General features: G+C 40.4%; 1 protein-coding gene across 2 annotated transcripts in view; it reads right to left on the bottom strand.

Annotated features, from left to right (window-relative positions):
* Positions 1 to 980: 980 nt before the first annotated feature.
* The window catches only part of serinc5 (serine incorporator 5), a 28202-nt gene continuing 3931 nt past the window's right edge, over positions 981 to 25251 (bottom strand). Inside the window, exons 1-12 of one of the 2 annotated variants that reach the window (XM_047380426.1) lie at positions 23401 to 23546; positions 13686 to 13853; positions 8931 to 9109; positions 8718 to 8800; positions 7831 to 7924; positions 6932 to 7143; positions 5840 to 5932; positions 5506 to 5632; positions 4236 to 4305; positions 3988 to 4024; positions 3527 to 3671; positions 981 to 2581 (exon numbers count right to left, since the gene is read on the bottom strand). In XM_047380426.1, the coding sequence (XP_047236382.1) occupies positions 2437 to 2581; positions 3527 to 3671; positions 3988 to 4024; positions 4236 to 4305; positions 5506 to 5632; positions 5840 to 5932; positions 6932 to 7143; positions 7831 to 7924; positions 8718 to 8800; positions 8931 to 9109; positions 13686 to 13853; positions 23401 to 23448 (1401 nt within the window). In that variant the 5' untranslated portion in view covers positions 23449 to 23546 and the 3' untranslated portion in view covers positions 981 to 2436. Of the gene's footprint in view, positions 2582 to 3526; positions 3672 to 3987; positions 4025 to 4235; positions 4306 to 5505; positions 5633 to 5839; positions 5933 to 6931; positions 7144 to 7830; positions 7925 to 8717; positions 8801 to 8930; positions 9110 to 13685; positions 13854 to 23400; positions 23547 to 25251 lie in introns of those variants that run through there. The other variant, XM_047380427.1, reaches the window with a different exon arrangement.

The following is a 25251-nucleotide window of genomic DNA, read 5'->3' as shown; positions in this document are numbered from 1 at the left end:
AGATTTATCCATTCCAAAACCAGTTTTGATATGTTTCGGGATCCTTTTTTGGAGCTCCATCTAGTTGTTGATTCGAGAAGTTGACGAATTGTGAGGTAGCTCTACGCATTCATTATTTCTCCCAACATTTGCAAAGTAGGTAATGTGTTCTTAGGTTTGACAGCCCCATCTAGACTCCTTCAAGGGCAGCAAACTCAATTTTTGTCTCGGCTAACCATAAAACGTTTTTCCTGAAGGCATTAGGCTTGTCCACGTGAGCCGCTGAAAGTTTTGTTGACTCTGAAGGTGTTGATTTTGATCAGTCTATGGCAATGTAAAATGTAAAACTTACTTTACTGTGAACAAAAGATAGTGTTGTTCCAGCAGTTTCCAGCAAGCTTGAGTTTTGGTTGTGTCTTGAGTTGTTTCTGAACATCCTTCCCATTTTCCCTTCTTCTGAAGGTGGCAGTTTGGGTCAGATGGTTGATACTTGGGCAAAATTGGGTGTGGAAGATTATCCCCAATACTTAAAACTAGAATTGGAATGGACCAATCAGGCTTGTGGAATGGCCTTTCCAAATCCCTGATATCAACCCTATTGAAAAATTGAGGCGTATGCTTGAAAGCCGGGTATTCAACCAGTTTAAATTAACCCCACCAATTCTGAGAAGAGTGGTCAAATAAATATCCAGCAAGAAATATGACATAAGCGCCAAAAAGCATGTGGTTTCTCTGCAACTTGCTACGGGAAACTTACCCAAAAGAAGAGGTGAGTCTGCGTATACATAATTTTTAAAACTGACACCCAGCTATCTCTTTTTTAACTCCATTTTATCCTGACCCTGTGTGGATTAGACTCCTCAATAAATACAAATTTGAGCACCCAGTGTAATTCGGTTGTTTGTTGTATGATGAATAAAGGCCCTAAATTACTGACATTCGTGTCCAGGATGAGTGTATGTAAACTTTTCACTTGAGCTGTATGCAGAAAAAGACATCAGTTGGTGTTTTATGCATGTTTTATTGAAACAATGTCAACTTCATGTCACCTAAATCTTTGTATTTCAAACATTTTGGTCAAATTACTGTCGGTCAAATGCTTTCCTTTACAGAGGCTTTTATTGTCTTTATTGTGTTTTCCTCTTCGAAAGCACCATTAAATTTCTACATTCACATTAATCTTTAAAAATGCAGAAAATACTTCAGAAACAAATGACTATCAGAAGGAAAAGTCTGCAAGTATACGAATCATAATTTAAAATTAACATTTCAGCCAATATGTACAATGCAGTTATGCTTCTGCAAGATGTTCAGAGAGCGATTAGAGAAATCAAGTGATTGAATAAACTGTCCAGCACAAGCAACCAGCTTTGCAGTTTGATGTCTTTAACTCACTTTAATTCAGCTGCAAATTCAACATCCAGTGTTGAATAAACCACTTCTGACATCAGCTCTGCTGGCTTTTTCTAAACACCATCTTGATGAGGCATAAAACACCTTTGACTGTAAAGAAAACTGTGAATAACAAGTCAGCAAATACATAACGTTCAGAGTTTTATCCTTTTTTGTAACGGACCGAACAATGTGAGCCGTTCTGTCGGCTACCTTTGGCAAATGCAATGTGGATTCAGTGGAGCTCTTCCAGAGAGGTGGCACTTTATAGTTTGATTTAAAGCCTCCCGCCATGCATGAAGATGACTGAAAACATACAGGTGAGATGGATTTTCCTTAAGAAAGATTTGGCTCAAAGGGAGCACTGGCGATAGTAAAACTTTACCCTTGTGACCTAAGTGGAAACTGTGGGTGTCTAATAACAACTTGTTCTGTTACATAGAAAACTACAAAAGACAATATATAACAAACCACCAACACGCAGAGCTGAAACAAGCCTGAGAAATTAGTTTTTTAAACATTAGAGGCCAAACCTGTTCAATTTACACCACAGTTCTCCTTTTTGTTCATGATTTAATAAATATTACATCTCCTGTAACGTCTCTCCAGCTATATTTGTCCCAAAACATAAAACTTTGCTACAACTTGACAGTTCGGTTTCACAGAACTGAAGCATCTGGCTGAAAAAAAAGGACAATACATGAAAATCCAAAAACAGAACAAATACATGCACTTTCATTATAATCGGGAAATCTAGAAAGGTTCAAGGTTTTTCAATGTAACTTAACTCCAAAAATGTTTTTGTAACTTCAGACCTGTAAGGAATACAAAGACTAGTCAGTGGTATTAAAAGAATAAAAAATGACCATCAAGGTATTACCAGATTAACATTGTAAAACAAAGACTGTAACAAATAAATCAAAAAGGCAACACATAAACCTTCACTTTGAATGCTGAGGGTAGTGTAGGGTTGCATTTGAAGGTAAGAGGGAGGAAGTTTCTGGTGGTCCCTTAGCCACATCCATTGGAGGAACACAGGCTGCCACAGGGGTAACGATGGATGACCTAAGCTTCGAAGCGCTTCGGACACATCATGGGAGCAATGAGGGTCATCATGTAGATGAAGAGGCAGACCCAGCAGGATGCCATCTTAATCCAGAACACCGACCAGCTCCCATCCAGCAGCTTCTCGATCTTATGGTCGTCATAACTGCGAGAGAGGAACGAATTTCAGATTTCAACCAGCACAGGGTTCTAACACATCAACTGGTTCAGAGGTCCAGATTTTTCTAGATTCAGATTTGTAGGATTTATACTTTATTTTTTTTATTTTTACATGCAGCTACAAATATTTTATGCAAATGTGAAATGCAGACATGTAACAACATTTATAGAACAACAAAGGAAATGTTTTTTCTTATAAACTTATAGTATCGATCCCAGGGTTCAAGTCTTCAAAAATGTATTTTGTACAATGTATCCTTCTTGAGAGTAAAACAGAACAAGCTATTCACACATCAGGGCTGGACAAAGTGGTGGTTGCAACATTTGTCCTTAAAATACAAACTACTTTGGATTTAGATGAATGTTTCAAGTTAGGTTTAATGAGTATTTTTTGAGGTGCACTGATCAGAAACTTTGATCTCCAGTTTTGTAAAGCTTTGACCTGCTGACTCTTACTTTAAATTGAGAGCTATAATAAGAAGATCCAGGAACAGCATAGCCAATCCTTTTTTTTTCTAGCCTTCTTGCTATTAGCAGTCATTGTTCATTTCTATTAGAAGCACAATTTTGTTTTATTTCAAAACGAAGTTAAAGATTAACTTGCAGTTTGCATGATTAGCACAGCTAGCACTGCTAAAACAGTAGGGTTTGATTACAAATGTTGATCTGTACCTACATTCTGAGTTGCTAACATTTCCAAATCCTCCAGAGGTTAACATATTGCAGACAAGTAGGGGCCAGTTGGGGAGCTGGGCCCCAGGGGCATTCATGCTGCCGCTTTGGCCCCTTCTCTCTAACATATGTAACACCATTCAGCATTAGGTTCTTGAGGTGTGGGATGATGAACCTTGCAGGCATGGAGGGAGCACCATTCATTGTTGTGGAAATCTCACACGGGCTTAATGTGCTTATGCTCATCCTTATTACTTACTGAAACCAGTTGGTGACAGTCATCATAACGTAAAGAGAGCCCAGGAAGAAGACAAAGTGGAAGTAGGAGTAGCCATAGATGGTTCCTTCTTGCTCATCGTACACCACGCTCTGTCCCGAGGTGGTTTTCTCCTCGTCAAAATCCTCTGAAAAAAACACAGTAAACCATGCATGAACAATGAGAATCCTTAAAAAGCCTTAAGAAGTCTAGAAAATTAATGAGATCTCTAAAGTAATACGTCTCAATTCCAGCAGGTGGCAGCGTGATCCCACACATCCTTCTCCTTCACTCAGATCCTACTTTACTTTGTCACACTAACCTCCTGGTAACAGTGACATCATCTGTGTTTGCTGACCAATGCTTTCTCACCACCCTGAATCTGGCTGCATAACAGCAAAAAAGAAACGTCCAAGTGTGTGTGTGCACACCGACTAAAGGACAAATTATTAGGCTTTCCTCACCTGTGTCGTCTCCGAAGCAGAAACAGCAGCGAGCTCTCTGCAGAGGAAAGAAAACAACCAGGTCACTGCTGAGCTGGGAGCAGATGTATGAAACATGTACCAAAAGAGACACCTCGTGTACAATTTGTCACATCTGTTTGAAACGATAGCATTGCAAAAGTCGGCGGGGCGTTCTGCTACTGTGTTTTATAAGTCTGTATTTTAAATTAGCCACACACCCCGTGAGGTCTGAATATTAGTGTGTTTACCTCAGTTTCTGGCTCACTGTTCCTATAGACTCTGAGTGCAGCAGAGCTGCGCTTAGTGGTCGATGTTAAACTGTAGAAAGAGAGAAAAAGGAACAAAATCAAAGGGAGAGAAAGGTTATAATTCCATCATCCAGTTTTTTTCCTGATAATTAGCAGTTTTAGAAGCATGCGCGACCACAAGAGACAGGATGCCTCCAGTTGATGGGAAACACATGTGAACAAAGGCATTTTGCCACAGTTCGTCTCTCCCAGTTTTTTGCTCAGATACAGCCAACTGGATGGGGATTTGTCAGAGCTGGCCAATACAAACTAAGCTGCTTGTGTCGTTATCGTTTTCCATCATCCTCAGTGCTCCTAAGGTTTAGTTGGGTTTTTTAAAATGAGGTCTGAACTGTGTGAATTCAGAGCACTTAAAAGCATAACAGCTGTAGAGATGGTTTGTGTGTTCATTTCATTAAGATAATTCAAAAAAGAGCTTCGTTTAAACATGTATGACAGTAATGAAATAAAATGTGTTTTAACCAATCCTCGTCTTTTAACACGTACAAGAGGGATTCTTCTTTGTTTTGCACTTTACGTCAGTAAAAACAACCTGTCCAAAATATCAGTAAAACGAAACCGAACCAAGAAACGTAGCTTTCACCGCCCGCCGCATGTCTTCCCCCCCATCTCCACCCATTTCCTGTCAGCTTACTTTCAAACAGAAATGGGAACAATAAAGGCCACCAGAGCTTACAAAAAAACACTTTGTAATTAGGAAATGGTCTACATGGATTGCTGCCACATGTCTGAAAATACAAAGCATCGACCTCAAAATAAAAACAGCTACAGTAGTTTTATACCAGTTAGAGAAGGACAGTGAACGCAGTCTGGCTTACGTTAAGCACAAATTTGATGTCTACCTCCTAAAGGTCTGTGATTGTAGAAATGCTGGGCTTTCCTAATTTCCCTCCATTTCTTTAAGGTCTTTTTAAACCTGCCTGTAGGACCCTGTCTGAGCAGCACTACTCTGACCATTTGTAAAAGACAACTTCTTGTCCCATATCACTTTTATTTGAATCTTTTTCCAATCACTATGCAGAGAAAACTAAAAATGTTCTTGTAAACTAAACGCAATGCTAATTTCCGTTTTGGATTAATGTTTTGTAAAAAACATTAATCAACAAGAGTCAGATTTCTGAACTGAAAACGTTATTTAGTGAAACCCACTCAGGTGATGTTTAAAACTGCTTGTTTGTGACAGATAATATGAAACATGGTTCTCTCTTACCAGGAGTAAATGATGCAGGCAAACAGGATCACGGCTCCCAAAGAGGTGACGATCTTCTTGTCGCTTTCTGACCCCGAGTCGAAGGGAAACACGCAGACTGTTTGGTTTACACCATCTACTGTGATCACTAGCAGAAGAAACAATGTGCAAATGTATTAGGGAATATATATATTTTTATGAACTATTTTATACAATTTCTAAACATAAAAAAGCATTAGTTGCAAGTAAATTCTTGCTTTAACTTTTTGTAAAGCGCTAACGTTTTACTGAACTGATTGAGGTTAATATTCATTGCTGATTTGCTACTGTTTGGTACAAATGTGTCTGTTCTTACTTTCTTTTGGTTTGCTGGAGAAAGCTGAGAAGGTGAGGTACATGACGTAAACGCTGATGACCCCAGGCTGCAAAAGCCCGGATTTCGGTTGCACTGCACAGAAAAAAGGTGAATGTAAATTTTTTTATAAAAAAGTACTCACACCCCACATTAATGTATTTTATTAGGATTTTCTGTGATTGACAAATACCAAGTAGTACATAATTGCAAGGTAAAAGGAGAATGATGATTTGCTCTTCTTTTACAAACAAAAATCAGAAATATGTTCCGTTATATTTTCCCCCCTTTACTTAGGTACCCCTAAATAAAATCCAATGTAACTTTTAGAAGTCACCTAATTGGTAAATAGAGTCCACCCGTGTGTAATTTAACCTCAGTATAAATCCAGCTTTTCGGTGAAGGCCTCAGAGGTTTGTTAGAGAACATTAGTGAACAAAAGAGGTTCATGAAGACCAAGGAGCACAGCACAGAGGTCAGGGAGGAAGTTGTGGAGAAATTGAAAGTAAAGTTGGGTTATAAAACAACATACAAAGCTGTTCAATCAGTTATCTGCAAATGGAAAGGCACACACTGCAAACCTATCAAGATATGGCTGCCCATCTAAACTGACTGAGCAAGGAGAGCAATAATCAGAAAAGCAGCCAAGAAGCCCCTGGTAACTCTGGAGGAGCTGCAGAGATGCAGAGCTTAGGTGGGAGAATCTGTCAACATCTGTTAGTTGTGCATTCCAGAAATCTGGCCAGAAAAAGTCATGTTTGCCTGAAGCCATGCAGTGGACACAGAAAATGTTGAAGGAGGAGCTCTGGTCACAGAAGACCAACATCAAACTTTCTGGTCTACATGCAAAACACTTTTAGACCTAAATCAAACTTAAAATGTGGGAAGACTTAATAAATTGAGGTTCACAGACACTCTTCATTCAATTTGACTATTTCACACACATTTCAGGTTCTCAATGTGCAAAAGACTTCCAAATTGTGAATGCAGCAAGTTCAATGAATCAGAATACTTTGGTTTCCTTATTTTTAGATACATGGTTAATTTCTATGATGAACTAGATCACAATGAATGACACTAAGTTTGTGTCCTTACATTTCTGTATGTAGGGGGAGATGGCGAGCATGGAGACAATAAAGCAAAGGCTGCTATTGATGCCCAGGAAGATCTTGTTAAGTAAACAGGCCTCAGGGTGAGTGTAGTACACGCCCATAAAGATCACAGCTCCCACTGCGATGCTGAACAGAATCAGGATGACCAAGGTCAACGCTGCGTACCACATACGGTTATACTCCACTCCTGAACTCCTGCAGGCAGAAAGAGGGGGGGAGCAAACAGCAGAAAAGAAAAATAACACAATATTAACAAGGGGATACAAACTGAATGAGGAAGGAGATAATTTAACAGGGAAAAAAAAAACAAGAAGCAAAATATACAAAAGTACAACCCAGGAGTAATTGACCTAAAGGAAAATTCACAGAAAGAGAGAGAGAGAGTCACAACTAATGAGTTACAACTTCACCCTGAGAACAAGACAGGAAAGTTTTGTGGCTGTGCAGGATCTTTCACACTGCTGCCACTTTACTTTGTCTTAAAGTTTAGCTTTAAATTTGTGAGTGGGACGTAGAAAAGTCAAAATCTACTGTACATAAGCAGAAGTTCAAATTCAATGCATCAAGTATGAAACCTCTGCACATCTCGGAGACAATCTACCTTGTACTTAAGAGGAGAAACTTGTCAAGGGGATTTTGCTGAACAGCGCTCTGGTGCCAAGCTTCAAACCCCTGAATAAAAACACAAAGCTGTCTGTCTTTCTCTCTTAACACAAATTTTATTTTAAAACTAAATCCACCCCTTGCCCCCAAAAGGGAAAGCATATGTTTTAGGTTCTTGTAAAACATAAAAAGCAGCACTAATTTCATTTAAATGGCCTCCACACTGTGAGCCTGTAACTTTTTAAGACAAAATAGAAAAGACCGACATGCCAATCTCACCAGTTTATGTTCCATCTGTGTGCAAACTCCACCAGCAGCTTGAGCTGGATCAGCAGGAAAATAAATCCACCGAAAGCTCCAATGTAGCGCCAAACTGCGATATTAAACAGAGAAGACAGCAAATATGGAAATGGTGACAAGAGCACATCTTGAGCTGAGGTGTGTTGAATAATAACCAATAAAGAGACAGATTTTGAAAGAATGGCCAGTATGGACAGAAATGCACCATTGTGTCACATGGTGATTTGGGACAAACATGACAGACTTCAATGCTTCGCTCTTTCTGCTCTCAACAATTCAAAGCAAGTTCATATTTTTTACAAATACCTTTATTTGACAGGGTCAGCTTCTGTCACAGTGACTTGTAAAAGTATTCATAACTCCGGGAACTTTTAAAAATGTCGTTGCAACCATAAACTTTAAAGTATGCATGAAGATTAGCATGGATATGAAGTGGAAGAAAAATGTTGCATGGTTGGCAAATAAAAGTAGGAAAAGATGTGGCGTGCCACCTCAGTCAATATGTTGAAGAACCACCTTTCACAGCAGTTACAGCGGCAGATCTCCTGGGGTACGTCTACCAGCTTTACACATCTAGAGACTGAAATTTAAGCCCATTCTTATTTGCAAAATAGCTCAGTGTAACTACCTTTGCAAGGCACTGTAAACTGAAGTAAAAAATATTTTAAAAGTTTCTATACAACAATAAAGATGGAGCCAGATATTTTTACATCCCTAATAGTTTCACATAATTATAAGTTAATTTCTCCTTTTTGCAGACTTTAAAACTCAGATAAGTTCCAAATTGTATTATTATAGCAGGCTTTGAAGAGATAACGAGAAGTTTACTTTGGTTTTACAATAAAAGGTGAGATTCCCGTTTTTACCTTCCAGAAAGGTTTCCTCCCGTGGGATGAAGAAGGCTCCAGTGCAACAACCAACCAGCAGGACAAACTTCAGCAGCCAGAATCTGTTATTCAAGGGAGACAAAAACAATACATCTTTTATACGTTTAACAGAAGAGTTCAATAAGGTTTGGGGCTTCAGTTAGATCCTACAGAGAACTGTACACTTTAAAAGCTAAAGTAACTGATTTTTACCCATTATGAATGGCCGCCCTGCAGCCTGTGCTGTTGTTTATCCGAATGGTGAGGATGAAGAAGAAAAAGAAGAAGCAGGCCATTCCAAAGCACATCTTGTAGACAGCAGAGTATCCCACCAGAGTCTTGCAGTTGTCCCCTGCATTCATCTGCTTACACAGTTCGCTGTAGAAGGGGACCTGATGGGGAAACCCAGAGACCAAAAGGAAAGAAAAATACCAGGGTTAGATCATTGTGGCAGTGGACAAATACCCACCTCTGCTTATGTTTGTATAGAGTGTGGCCTCAGTGAAAGGGACCAATAGTGTCTATTCTCCGTGTCACGGCTCTAAAGGAGCTGAAAGACAGAACAAGCAGCAGCAACAAATGTGCTGTCTCTCCGTGGAGCCCTCATTCATTCTTGGTTCTCTGCAGCCTGTTAGAGGGACCTTAAAACTAACTGACAGTGTACACAAACAAAGGTCGCAGATGAATAAATTAGACGGCTTTTGCCTCCAAGTCGGAAAAATGTTAAGAGGGGAAAAAAAACACAGGGTACGATCGCAGTCCAAGCTCCAAAAACTCAGTTTGAGCTGCATCTCAAGAGAAGAGGCAAACCAAGAGTGAGGAATGAAAATAGGAATCTTTGTGTGGCCTTGAGCAGAATATTGGAGTTTGGTGGCTGAGGTCCAACAGAAGAGATGCCTTCTGGATTTAAAAAGCAGATAATGAAGACTGATACCTGTTGCTCAACCCTCTCTGCTTCAGTGGTTGGAGTCAGAGAACTGACAAACAAAATACTGTAAGAGATTCTATCGCTTTTAATTTAACCAATGTTTTGACGGTCATGACCAAACCAAATCTACCAACCAGGTCACCGCTGGAAGCTTTCCAAAGATGCACACACATATGTCTCAGAGTTGTCCACATTGCCTTCAGGTGAGTGACTAGTATGCAGAGCACCAAGGAAGACAGTGAGATGCCTTTCATTTAAAGTGTGTAGCATCTGGATGCACCTTTCTGATGACAAAAACATAAGCTAAGTGGAATGTTTGCCAGAAATATTCAATTTAAGTCAGGGGAAACCAAAATTTGCATAGCTACTTCCAAGCGCAACACCCATCTGTGAAACCCTATCATTCCTCGCAGCTATTATGCTTTATTATAGAGTAAAAAACGAGTTACCCCAAGCAGGCAGAAATAAATTCAACATAAAAATAAGCTGGTCTTTTTTTAAATGGCTCTTTTTAAAAAGGCACAGATTCATGAGATCCAGCGCTCGTCATATAGCTGTAAAATGTCATGTCATCTTTACTAATCACTCTAACAGTTCACACAGTAATATAGTTGTATGTGTTTGACTCCAGCGGATTGAGCCGTCATCTCCTCTGTGTGTAGAAACGTTCAGAGCCAGATCACGACATAAAGCCAAAAGCCCGTTTTAGAGCTTTTGTCTCCCTTTAAAAAGGAGCATATTAGCATGTCCATGGTGTTGTGATTAAAGGAAGAATGAGTGAACCGTTTCAAACTGCTGTAAATCTTTTTAGAGGAGACCAGCACTCCCACGCACACAATGGCTGCTCTCTTAGCAGGGACTTCCCACTGTGCTCAGTGTGTCCCTGACAGTGTCTGCATGAATGTGTGGGGGGGGGGGGGGGGGCTAGAAGAGTAGAAGAGGCCATTTTGTGCTTGGATGGGTCTTTTACAGGACCCTCATATCACAAGGAAACACACAGCAAGAGGTCCTTTCAAATTGCATTCCACATCCTGGAAAATGAACATGAGTGTATTACCCACACATTACCCCACTGAGACAGTGTCTTGCCAACAGCTAAAATCAAAAAGATTAAAAACTATTGAAAAAGAAGCAAATCAGAAAAATAAATACTACTTTGACTGAACAGAAAAATAAAACAAATGTGTGGTTTATTGAACACAAGATCTCTGTCTCGGAAGACTTAATGACTTCATTATCAGATTGATGTATTTTGTCTCAGAAACCAGGGTGCAGCAAGAAGATTATGTTAGTATAAATGAGTCAACACCTTTTAATTGTTTAAATTTTCACATTCCTCAAAATACTGGGTGAGGAGCAGCAACTATCTATGAATCAGATTTACTGTTTAATCCTGTTAGGAATAACCTTTATTAATATGCTCATAGCTGTTTTTCCCATTTATACTATAGTGAAGTAAAGTATAAGTTCTAATGTTTCCCTTTTGTTACAATAGGATAAGAATTCTCATAGACACACAGTACAAGGATAAACGGCCCAAGGTTTGTCATTAAATGACATGAAGGTGGGGCATTGGGGTACATAGTGGAGCAGCTGGTATAACTGGGTTGATTAGAAACCTACAGCACACTTAGACTAAGTATGGACACCCGCTACTACACAATCTAACAGACAGACACCACAATGGTGACACATAGTCTACTGATAATCACTGAGGGAGGGAACATCCATTGCATTGGAGTGCCAGATATAAAAACTATATGTGACCTTCTATCGAGGCTCTTTGTCATCCTCTAACAGACGGCGACGGTCCGAGACGGGAGCCTCAGCGATGATCTCTGTAATCATTCCTCTGCCTAAATTTAGATTAAAGGAGCTAAAAGTTAGAAACTGGTTGAGAGTCGTTCCTTTAAGTCTTTAGATAGAGTGGTCGCTGTTTCTGGGGTTCCAAAGGACCGGCGGGGTCCATTACAATGTTTTACGTCTAGCTAACCTAACAAGGGATGCAGTAGAAGGCCTGTCTGAACAATTGGCACCAACCTCGGTGCAAAACCGAATGGCATTAGATATGCTGTTAGCAGAAAAAGGGGGCGTCTGTACAATATTTGGGGATATGTGTTGCACTTTTATTCCCAACAACACTGCACCTGATGGTTCAGTGTCAAAGGCTTTAGAGGGACTTAAGACCCTCTCTGCAACCATGCATGAGCACGCCGAATCGATAATCCCTTTGAAGATTGGCTGACTGGCATGTTTGGACACTGGAAAGGATTGATAATGTCTATAATGATTTCTATTGCTGTATTTGTAGCTAATATGGTAACGTGTGGATGTTGTTGTGTACCATGTATCAGATCATTGATTGTTCGCTTTATTACTGCAACTATTGAGGGGAAGGCTTCTCAGCATCCCACCATGATGCCACTGCTAGAGGTGGACTGTGATGATGAGGAGCAGGAAGGCATGTTGAAGATTTAAAGTTGCTTAAAATATAACCTGTGGGGAATTAGAGAGTGAAGACTCTTAAAAGACTTCAAAAGGGGAAAACAGGAAGTGCTGAAAAGTCATGTCAGAAGTGCCAGACAGCTCTGAAACTCGATTAAAATGTATGTTTTTCTTTGTAATGTACACGCCTTGATTTTGAATAAAAACTACTGTTCTGGGGGAAGTAATCAGAAGTTTCGGAAGTTTCAGAAGTATCTCGGACGAGCTTCTCCCTGTACAGGCATCTAAAGACTCTGTGTTTCTTTTATTACTTTGTTTTTATTAGTAACAGTATAGGATGTCATAGCTTTACCAAACAAACGAGCACGCAGGAGTTCCTGGGATCAACTCCAACAACTCTTAAAGTAGAAGGTGAGTCAGATCTTTTCGTTTAGAGATTTAGCTCCCAGTTTAGTTTATAAGGCAGACACCCTGTCGACTTTTAAGACTAGGCTTAAAAACTTTCCTTTTTGTCAAAGCTGACTCTGCCAGATTCTTCTACTACTCTCCAATTTTTCATTATGTGCTGTTACTTCAGCTTTTACCTTCTTCATGATCTCTGTTTTTTCTCTTCCTAGCAGCTACAACCGGCCTGGCTAAGTGTTTAGCTGCGACACCTTCCTGGAGGGGGGCTGACCAACTGATGCCAGCAACCTAATATCTTCCTTCAATAGATGATACACTTGGCCCTGTCTTTCAGTGTTTAGCCCTGTCTCTGCTAGACATAGCTGTTCGCTGAGTTTTACTGTGACTAACTGCAGGTGCTGTATTTCATCCTAAAAACTTGGGAACAGGCTCAGAGCTAATCTGCTTAGCTGTGTTTCTCTCCTAGATTAAGCCAATGAAAGTGCTACTGCTACCATTCACTTTTTATCTTTCTTTAACATAGAAGGTACTCCTGGATTGTGGTTCTGGTTCTGCTGGAAGTTTCTTCCTGTTAAAGGGGAGTTTTCCTTTCCGCTGTCGCTACATGCATGCTCAGTATGAGGGATTGGTGCGAAGTCAACGACACAATGCAAGCGACTGTCCACTACATGTGAATCCAGGAGGAATGAATGCTGCAAGTCAATGAATCAATGCAATCTACTGGGTTCCCTTTGATAGAAAAACTTTGTATCCAATTTGAATAATAAACTGAACTAGACTACATTGTTGATAACTAGGGATCAATTTAAAATCTATGTACTTGACTATATTAGACCTCTGGACTTAGTACTACACACTCTGTAGGAAGTTACAATGATGAGGTCCAATTTGAGCTGATTAGGATCTTTCTGATAATATAAACCCAGAACTACAGAGGAAATTATTTATTAGATGCTTTTAGATCTGAAAGTAAACACCGCCTCCCACTCTCGGTTTAATTGCTGCACTTTTCAGAGGTTTATTGGGCAAACTAAAAACAAGCACAGTATTTTGTTGATTTGATTGAGAGTTCATAGAAACAAAATTATCTGGTTCATTATCTGCAAACCTCTGAATACATTATTCAAAATGTGTTGATATGTGTAACTTTAAACGAATAATGGATTAGAATATTTCAACAATGTACTCACATTATCTTTAATGACCTGCTCCACGGTGGGGGACATCATGATGACACAGATGACAGTGACCAGCAAGAAGTAGAAGGCGTACATAAATCTGGTCCCAGTGGACTGTTTGATCTTCGGGCAGCAGTTACAGCAGCACGAGCAGGCCGCAGAGCCGCAGCAACAGGCCAGCTGGACAAACACAACGAGAAACCTTACTTGAGCTTTTTGAAAAACTTTAAAACATAATAAATTACATCAGACATTCAAGGGAAACACTGGGCCGAATGGACCAGAGTGAAAGTAAGTTCTGTAGAATAATTTACAAATTCTATAAAAATCTATTAAAGATGTAAGAACAGATTCAATGCAAAGAAGAATAAAGTATTTATTTAGTAATGAGTATTAATTATAAGTTATACTGATTATTTATAGGAGAAGGAAAAAGGGGGATTCCTGCTAAAATGAATTCAAGCTTAAAAAGCCATGATTTATATCAGCTGGCAGCTCCCTGACTGCAGAAACAAGTTCAGAGAAGTCACTGCTGAGGATGGATAAAACAACACATTCATCAGCAGAGGGCACACCGCTGAGGCAGAAAACAGGAAAATCAAATAAAAAATGATTCACCCTCACCCAGTGTAATCATTCTGTTAAAAAAGAAAATCAACCAAACAACTCAACTTGTGTGCTAAAATATAAGGCTGGATCCAGTTAGAAGCACAAGGAAAACAGATAAAGATGTGGACCTGGCCTACTCTGGGTGCTTAAAAACTAGAAATGCACACAGCAATCAGACGATTTTCAGCTTGATCGGCCAGGATGGAACCACATAATTTTGCCAACACGAATCTTCGGTTAGGAAGTCGTGATTGTGGAAAGAAGACTCAATGTCTGATGGGCAAATACTTTTGCCAATATAGTTTATCTGCTTTTACATGAAAATTAAATTTGATGACATCTTATTCTTAATCTATATTTTCCAATTTGTTGATGGACCCACCGTTGCCAGGAATGGCAACTTTAACTATTCTGTAAACATCCTCCACAAGGCCAAACACCAATGAAGGAGAATCCGCAGGAAGTGTGCCCACATCCATGTATGGCAGTGATTGAAAATGTAGCTTAACCTTAAAAGAAATGACCAGTCGGGTCAGTGCAACACTTGCAATAAAAATATATCATACAAAGGAGGGTGCACGGCCAGCGTGGATTAAACACCTCCAGATTCAGGCTGTAGAAGTAACAGAGTGCCCTGTCTTTGACGTGCTGCACCGGCCTTCCTTTGCTGCCTCTTCCTCCGGCTTAGACACAGCCTATCACCACACTGCAGTCAGAATCAGGTAAGTAAAATAATAACACTTGCAGAAATTTTATTATTTTTGCAAGTGATTTATTACTTATAAACAAAGCCACGCAGGGGGTGATCATTGCTCCCCTTGGGCAGAAATGTCGGGGGCGGGACACAGCACAGACCCGGAAATTGAGGAAAACAATTGTTGCGTGCAGCACCTCTGTTCTGCATATTTGTGTTGTTATTACAGCTGCGGTATCACTGTGAGGGTGAAGAGCAGCTCATTCAACACAGATTTGGATCCCCGTCAGAGAATGAGTGCTGCAAGACGAAGGAGACACTATGATCTGTGTCTCTGTGGTTCTTTCAGTCTGTGAGAGAAAGAGAGACTTTCAGCAGATAACAGGAAGGCTGAACGTACTATAACAAAGTTACCCTGGTTTATCATTTTGAGCTTTTAACCTTTAACATGGACCATACTGGAAATGTTTGGAAAATATCATTAAGATCTACGTTCTCAAGGGAATATACAGACTGTCGCTTTAGCAATGCTAGCAAAGCTAACCATGCTAATTGATCATATAAGATGCTAAAGCCAGTTTAAAATATCAACTTAGTAGATATTTTGTCTTTGTTTTAAGATACTAGTAAAATCGTTTTTTTTACAGTGAAAGGCTGAAAGCTGATCTCAAACTAAAACTCTTAAAGAGAAATTGGAACCATCCAAAATCGGTAGAGGCAGGTCAAAGCTTTACAAAAGCCAAAGATTGAAAAATTTGCCACAAAAACCAGTTCGGTGCCCTCCAGTAGACATACTGGAGAGGGTCCAACTTGTCCAGAAGCTGTTTTTACTACCACTGCTGCTTCACATACTGCTTTCATGATCAAATACGTGAAACAAAGATGCAAAATGAGGTTTCTTAATCAATTTTACTGTAAAATGGTTAAAAAAAAGTAAAGAATGAAATTAAAAAACAATAATATATTATTCAAGTTGTCCTTGCCTAAAAAAATATGCAAAGTTTCTAAATGTTATAACTTTCAAATTCCTGTAACTGAGAATTACGCAATAAAACAAAGCCACAGTATCTAAATAACCAGTGGGAAACTTGCAAAAGGCGATGCCCTAAAGTGACTGCTTGGTTAATCATGGTTTTAGTCACAAGGGACAAACCGTCTTTCTTCTGAATGTCACTACAAGGAAAAAAAAACGCAGTTGGCCTACACCGTTTCTTCTGTCAGGGTTTAACATAGGAGGATAAATACATAAAACCAGGCTCTGTGTCATATTTAGAGAGCAAGGTGATCTGTAACTTACAAGGTCTTTCTGTAGCCACCTCATCTAGTGGTAAAAGGTCAAAATGTGCATGTGCTGGATTCATTCCCATGATATTCATCTGTACATTTAACTGGTACATGCGCCAATAACTGAAAAAATAGAATTACAAAATACTTAAGCTATACTTGGCTAATTTGTAATGCATTCATGAAAGTTTAAATAATTTTTTCAAAGATCCCAAACGGGAATGTTACGCAACACATGACTCGAGAGCACTAGGACAGCCCTTCCTGCAAGCTGAGTGAAGCTGACACCCCACCAACATGACAAATTCCAGTAAACAGACAGAATGGTTAGTGCTTCGTTTGTGCCATTTACGAGATATAAGTTTTCATTTCAGACGATCAAATGATTTCACCTGAATTGATTACCTGTCTGTGCCAGACACCACCTAGTGTGGGAATGGATTTCACCAGGTGCAGCCTACCTTGACAGGAAATGATGACGTCTATGGCCTGCGACCGTTATAATGTAATGTTTATAACATTTATAATAACTAATATCTGATGCTGCTGAGCCTGTTGTCTTCTTAAAATGCCTTTATGCTTTTGTGTGTAAATTTGTTAAAGTTTGGTTAAGAAATATATTGTGTATAATGTACTTTTACTTTAATCAATGAAATTTGTAATGCATCGTTTTAATTTTACTTTGTCAATCACATGTCTGTTCAAAGTTGACCTATTAAATGTCTTCAAGGTTTATGAAAAAGAGCGTTTTTTGCAACATTAATTATAAATGAAGTTCTCACCCAGTGTTTGCTGTGCTTACCCCGGATTAGCAGAGATGAATGGTTGGATGGATATCGTAGTCAGGCATTCGTGTAAATACACAACTGGTAATATAAATCGCTCAAAAAAATAAAGGGAACACTCAAATAACACATCTTAGATCTGAATGAATGAAATATTCTCATTAAATACTTTGTTCTGTACAAAGTTGAATGTGCTGACAACAAAATCACACAAAAATCATCAATGGAAATCAAATTTATTAACCAATGGAAGCCTGGATTTGGAGTCACACACAAAATTAAAGTGGAAAAACACACTAGAGGCTGATCCAACTTTGATGTAATGTCCTTAAAACAAGTCAAAATGAGGCTCAGTATAGTGTGTGACCTCCACGTGTCTGTATGACCTCCCTACGATGCCTGGGCATGCCCCTGATGAGACGGTGGATGGTCTCCTGAGGGATCTCCTCCCAGACCTGGACTAAAGCATCCGCCAACTCCTGGACAGTCTGTGGTGCAACGTGACGTTAGTGGTTGGAGCGAGACATGATGTCCCAGATGTGTTCAATCGGATTCAGGTCTGGGAAACGAGCGAGCCGGTCCATAGCTTCAATGTCTTCATCTTGCAGGAACTGCTGACACACTCCAGCTACATGAGGTCTAGCATTATCCTGCATTAGGAGGAACCCAGGGCCAACCACACTAGCATCTGGTCTCACAAGGGGTCTGAGGATCTCATCTCGGTACCTAATGGCAGTCAGGCTACCTCTGGTGAGCTGTTAGGTTTAAACACCAAACACTTTCACAATTCTGCACAAAGAAAGACACAGAGAAGTTAGTTCATTTTAACCTGCAGGTGAGAGTGTCTCAGAGGCTGCTCAGTTACAATCCTCCAAACCACACTCTGAAGACAGCCTCTGCTCTCTCTGCATTTTATTGATAAGAGAAAACGCCCTGGTTACAAAATGTTCCAACCACTAAAGGGAGGGATGCACACTCATAAGATTGGAAACAGCTGCACCGACAGAATGTTCTAGAACATTCTGTCTCTATCTTGCAGCTCTTGTACATATAAGATATAATCACTCTGAACAGCAAGCTTCACTTCTATTAAAGTTAAAACATATATAATCATTAATTAACCCTAACATGAGCACATGGAGGGCTGTGTGGCCCTCCAAAGAAATGTCAACCCACACCATTACTGACCCACTGCCAAACCGGTCATGCTGAAGGATGTTACAGACAGCAGATTGTTCTCCACGTTGTCTCCAGACTCTGTCATGTCTGTCACATGTGCTCAATGTGAACCTGCTTTCACCTGTGAAGAGCACAGGGCGCCAGTGGCAAATTTGCCAATCCTGATGTTCTCTGGCAAATGCCAAGCATCCTGCACGGTGTTGGGCTGTGAGCACAACCCCCATTTGTGGACGTCGGGCCCTCATACCATCCTCGTGGAGTCGGTTTCTAACCGTTTGTGCAGACACATGCACATTTGTGGCCTGCTGGAGGTCATTTTGCAGGGCTCTGGCAGTGCTCCTCCTGTTCCTCCTTGCACAAAGGCGGAGGTAGCAGTCCTGCTGCTGGGTTGTTGCCCTCCTACGGCCTCCTCCACGTCTCCTGGTGTACTGGCCTGTCTCCTGGTAGCGCCTCCAGGCTCTGGACACTACGCTGACAGACACAGCAAACCTTCTTGCCACAACTCGCATTGATGTGCCATCCTGGATGAGCTGCACTACTTGAGCCACTTGTGTGGGTTGTAGAGTCCGTCTCATGTTACCACGAGTGTGAAAGCACCACCAACATTCAAAAGTGACCAAAACATCAGCCAGAAAGCATAGGTACTGAGACGTGGTCTGTGGTCCCCACCTGCAGAACCAATCCTTTATTGAGTGTCTTGCTAATCGCCAAACATTTCCCCCTGTTGTCTATTCCATTTGTACAACATCATGTGAAATTGATTGATAATCAGTGTTGCTTCCTAAGTGGACAGTTTGATTTCACAGAAGTTTGATTTACTTGGAGTTATATGGTGTTGTTTAAGTGTTCCCTTTATTTTTTTGAGCAGTGTAGTTTGACGTCCACACTTTTGATAAATGTTGAAATGAAGACTTAGCTAGGCTTTGTTTCACAGATATGACATTCATATTCATTCATGGATGCTTTAGAGCTTCTGTGACCCTAGAGGGCTAAGGAACATTTTCAAAATTGAAAAGGTACTTTCAGTTGCAAGCCAAGTAGTAAAAATAATAATGCATTTTCTTTGGTGGCATCTTTCGAGACACCCAAGAACACTTTCCAAATTTAAAAACAATAAAAAAAACTGAAATTAAGATCTATTAGAAATGGCTAAGAAATGAAAGTGAGGAGGCTACCTTGAACAGATGGTTTTTGGGTTGTGATTTGAAAGTTGTAAGTAGTAAATATCCAGAGATTGCTGTAGATTGATATGTTTTGTGGCGCCAGACAGATTATGTAGACCAGAATTAATATTTTGATCAATGATAATCATAGCTTATGCTTTTTTTATTCTTTAATTGTACGCCCCGACAGCCATCGGTAGACAGGAATAGACCCTTTTTGCAGTACTCTCAAAAGAGGAAAAATAGCCACGCTACTCGCCACTGTCTGGACAGATCTGAGTCAGCAGCAGGAACACAAGATGTCTGCAAAGGCCCTGTATACCTTTGTGAAATTAAACAGACACCAGGCATCTGGTCATCTTTGGAAATTAGTGATCAGGAAAGTGATTCTGAAAGTAGTGTTGACACAGAGTTAGACTCAGGTTGCATTTCCTCCAGAAAAGTTTTCTCTTTAAATTTAAATTTATTCCTGAAAAAGTAGAATACAACCACAAGCTTTCTCAACTGGAAAAGGGAATACACAACTTTGAAACCTGGCACTTTGACTCATGTCATAACTGATCAGATTTGAAAGAAGGTCAAAGAGGTCACATGTACATTTGTGTTTCAAAGAACCATGGTCTATCCAACTGTCAGCAGCACCTACATAGAGATCGGAGGCTCCTGTAAAGAGTATCATGGCCATGTTGAAATGACATGTGACAGACAGCCAGCAGTTAACAGCCCAATGGTGCTCCAATGTTCCATCGAAGTGCAACCATTCTGCTTTGGTTATTCAGGTCCTTTTATTCCAGGCAAAGTGATTCAATTTACCCTTTAAACTTTAAATGATATACTACAACTCTGTAAATACATTTTAAATACTTTATATAGAAAAGCAGAAAAATACTACAACTACGGTACCGGGGCCCAATCCTACTCCTCTCGTGGATGAAGGTGGAACACCCTGAAACAAAGAACCCTCATCACTAAATACTCTATGCTCCACCTTGTTACTTTAGACCGAGCACAAAGCTCAGTGTTTCAGTAAATTCATGTGTCAACCTGAAGCGGCTTTAACTGGATTGAGCAGTGTAGTCAGTGTGTGTGATGAACCCTAATGCTGTGTGCATGCGGCAATAAAACTTCTAATAAAGCATTTAATAAGCATGTTACATATTTTCTTCATGTGTTCCTGTAAGGAGACACAGGTAACCTTAAGAAAGTTCTAACAGAAGACAGATATCTCCATGGCCACCGGTCATTCCAAGTGGTTACTGTCTGGAAACCCGCATAAGGGCTGTGTGATGGAACCAGCTGTATGGAGGTCAGCAAAGGCAGCAGATCTGATGGAGATCCGGAGGTCAAAGATTTTCAAAAATTGCAGATTACCCACAAAATCCTCAGTAGGTGCATCTCTACTACATTTGTTGTATCCTTACTCAGCGACTTTACAGTGGTAGTAGTCCACAGGTTTACGAACAGCACTTCAATAGTCTTAACAAAATCTCAACAGTTTTGGTTAATTAAACAAAATAACCATCACATACCTTATTAAACATCCTACCTTCCTGCCACTGACAGGTGGAAATGGGCACCAGCCCTCCGTGACCCTGACCAGGATTACGTGAGTACAGAAAAAAGACGAATGAATGAGTTAAGTTCAGCCTTGATTCTACGCTTGTGCCTCCCGGTCTCCATTTGCATACGCACAGCTGAACAGGATAAGCTGCTCCTTTAATCTCTGCTACAGCCACATGTCTCCCTTAATGGGCGAGTAATTAACCACAAAATGCTGCATGTAAGCGGAGAAAAAAAAGTGAACAATTTGGGATCTGATGTTGTTTAGATTTCATTAGTTCGGGGGCGTTTCGCCAGCAGATTGCACACAGTGACGTGGGCAGCTAACAGCAGACTGAGGGACAGATCTAGGAACAGGGTATGGGGATCTGAGAGATGGGAATGTCTCGAGGAATTTCACCACACACACAGATCCAGAAAAAGTATCCACAGCAGCTCACGCTGACTTTACCCACTTCACAAGCCATCCACCCCCCGGCCTCCCTCACTACTAGTACGCTGCACCAGTATAATGACAGGTGGCTGGCCTGTCTGCAATTTAAACCCCGAACCTGAACACAAACAGCAGCCTTCCAGCCGTATGTCATGGCACTGCAGCTATTCATCCCGAAAAGCATAAGTCCACCATCCACACAGCACGTTATGTGCCTGTCTTCAGTCAAACCAAGGACAGATTCTCATAAACCTTCACAGAAGACATTAAATCCCGCAACACAGTCAGTGTAGACAAACTCTGATCTATTTCTCCCTCAACTTAAAACTCAGTTTTAATACCTTGATCAGAAATATAAACCTGCCCTTGCTGTGTTATTCAGAGGCTTATTGTCATCTCTTTTAGTTCTTCCTCCCTTTTCATGGAGGAAAAACTCTAGGTGCAGAACTAGATTGACTTTGTTCCTATCTGAGTGAGAAAAGGTTCAGTTTTAGTATTGAAATGTTTCTCTCTGCCTCTGCCCCTCTTTCTTATGGGGTTCCTCAGGGCTCAGTTTTAGGTCCTCTTCTGTTTTCTTTATACCTACTCCCCTTGGGGTCCATATTTAGAAAACTTCTGTAGGTTCTCTTCTCTTCCGTAATTGTGAAGTGAAAGGAAAATGATTCTCAGTATAAATTCAGCTGTTCTGTGAAGGCCTCAAAGGTTTGCTGGGGAATATTAGTGAACAAACAGCATCATCAAGACCGAGGGACACAGCGGACAGGTTAGGGAGGACGTTGTAAAGAATTTTAGGGCAGGGTTGGATTATAAAACAATGCATCAAGCTTTAAACATCTCACAGAGCTCTGTTCAATCTATCATCCGAGTGCTGCACAAATGCAAAAGCAATAGCGTTAGATTGTAGAGTGGCCCATTTAAAGCAAAGAGCTAAATTCAATTCAGAATCTGTGGCAGAGACATGCGCAAGACTTGGAGCTGTAAGTGCTATTGTTTTACAAAGTAGTGACTCAGGCTGAATATGAATCCACTAAACTTCTTTTTTTGTAAAAAAATAAAGAATGTATCATTTCCCCTCTACTTCACATTTTTTAGCTTCTTGGTGTTAGCCTATCACATAAAATCCCAATTAAATACAATAAAGTTTGTGGTTGTGATATGATAAATTATGAAAAAGATGAAAACTTTTGCAAGACACCATAGAATGTGCGGTCTCTTCACAATAACTGATAACCGCTGTTTCACTCCTACTCTTCCCTGCCTTATTAACCTCAAACTAAGTCATGAAAACAACAGGACTGTTCAGCTAACAGCAGATGGAAAGTTTACTTCTGTCAAACCCAGAAGGCTTAGGCTGTGCAGCACGTAGCCACAGAGAAACAGCCGCTTACGCAATGCAAACAGGCCCATCACAAATTCTGGTCAGCCACTGTCCACACAGCGAGGGTGAAGCAGAAAATCTCAGCCATTTTAAATAGACTTCTCCATATAGCCGTTCCTCTAACATGGAGATGTGTCCAAATACAGGTAAATATGGGCCCGGAACACAGGAAACCTGGTGGAACGCCCAAAGCAGGAAGCTAATGCCGTTCTATGGGTTTCGCCTAAACAGATTTACTCAAATACAAGAGTAAATGGATTCCCTGAAAAAACACGGCAGCGAAGACAGACATGACTCACACCTAACGTAAGCTCAAGCATCAGTACGAACACAGCACAGCAAAACAAGGTTAGTGGTTTAAACAAACCCTGCAGCCATTTTTACTAGACCACAAACAATAACTCTCCCCTCTCCTACATCATGTGGTGCGGTGTGCTGCCCGGTGCTTTAAAATGACAACATTTGTTAACATTTACAATAGTAAGTTGGTCACAATATTTCATCCCAGACCAAAAGTTCAGATGAAACTGCCGACCCACCCACTTATCTCAAATTACATCAATGCTTTGTGCCGAAGCCGTCCCAGGAAACCAGCAGGGAGACAAAAGTGATGTGGGCAAAACAAAAAGAGATTTAACTTACCACTCCATTACATCGCATACTGTGAGTGAAAGCCCCACTATTGTCCATATAGCTAGGCAGCTGTATACACACAGCAGAAATGTATCAGTTCTCTGTTTTTCTGTACACAAAGGGAGCTCTTTGCTTCTCTCTTTGCAAACAGATCCCCTGGATACAACCAATGGCGAGGAAACTTTTAGTTTGTTGGAGTGGATACAGCTGAACAAAAAGGAGAACTGGGTTACAGTAAAAAGCAGGAAAAGCTCTGAAGCGGTGATCAAGTAATTCCTCACAGACAAAACAGTTTGTCACAAAGGAAATGGACTGAACAAGAACAAGAAGACAAGACAATATGAGATCAACAGATACAGGAAACTACGCCGTCACGTTGTGTTTACCCTGATTTAAGGGCCAGTTTCACTTCCAAAGTGACTATTCTTATCAGTCCACAGCTTGGAGAGGAACAAATTGAACAGAGATAGCTGGCATTTCACCATGTTGCATCATTGTCTTTAGCTCTAGCACACTAAAACAAAAGCACAAAACAAACTAAAGAAAAACAGAGACTGGAAAAGGACAAGGACTGCCCCAGTAAGCTCACACACTCACAGTGCTATGTTCACGATATTTACCTTGATCTGTTTGATAAATAATATGTAGAAACTTTCAGGACCAAGAAAACACAACAAGACCGAGGAAGACCATTAAATAGTGTAGCAATGTAATTCATGCAAATAATGGGAATTCAACCACGAGGTGATGAAATCTACAGGAATACAGATTACCAGCACCTCTACACTTTTTGTTACAATAAAGACCTTATCTAAATGTCAGTCAGTCATTTTCTACCGCTTATTCCATAGTGGGTCGCGGGGGAGCTGGTGCCTATCTCCAGCAGTCTATGGGCGAGAGGCGGGGTACACCCTGGACAGGTCGCCAGTCCATCGCAGGGCAACACACAAACAACCATGCACACACTCATTCATACACCTAAGGGCAATTTAGAGAGACCAATTAACCTAACAGGCATGTCTGTGGACTGTGGGAGGAATGTCGAAATGTCTTGCTTTCTTTTCTTCTTCTTTTAATCAAAGAATTAGATTTAGTTATAAAAGACCTTGAAATCAAATGGGTTTGGTTACTTTTGTGATGACAGAACTAGCACAGCATCTGTGGTAAATCCTCAAGAAGAGATGAACAACAGTTAACAGTGAAAAACGCTTGTTTTCCATTAAGGATACTTAATGACAAAAGAGGATTGTTAAAGAATCAGCGCTGGTCATTTTGCCTCTTTGTTATTTTTCACTTTGCAGTTGAATTAAAATATTCATTTAGACCTTTCAACAAAGAGAAATAAACTGGCACGCTATGATTAAGATGCTTATGAAATAGCATGTTTACAAGTACGAAATGAAAGGACTGTAGAACAAAATAGCTAAACATGGGTCCTAAATGAATGTGATCCTGAGCCCTAAAGAACAATCTTTAATGTTCTCCTGACTGTTGAGTTCCTCCAAGGGCTTCTGTTCCTTCACTTCCCTGCTTACAGACAAATACATGACTCTGTCGTGTCATGCATTACCTGCCAACACTTTGGACAACTCAGCTGAAGTTTACCCATGGGTCCTTTTAGAACTCCAATATTTCACAGATTTCTGAACTCAGTGAAAGATCTCCTTCCACACATGCCTTCTTCTCACAGTAACCCAAACAACGCCCACCCTTCTCTATTTCCACCTTTGAGCCAGTGGGTGGGATTAACAGACCACACATCAGGCAGGGCCTCTCCAAACTTCAAGTGTGGCACATAAACATGGAAAAAAAGTTAATTAGAAGTACACAAATAGATGGTGACGTCTAAATGGGCTGTCT

Source organism: Girardinichthys multiradiatus, chromosome 12 (assembly GCF_021462225.1).
Source record: "Girardinichthys multiradiatus isolate DD_20200921_A chromosome 12, DD_fGirMul_XY1, whole genome shotgun sequence".
Taxonomy (NCBI): domain Eukaryota; kingdom Metazoa; phylum Chordata; class Actinopteri; order Cyprinodontiformes; family Goodeidae; genus Girardinichthys; species Girardinichthys multiradiatus.
The sequence above is the reverse complement of the archived record's forward strand: the minus strand, read 5'-3'. Positions and strand labels throughout refer to the sequence as shown.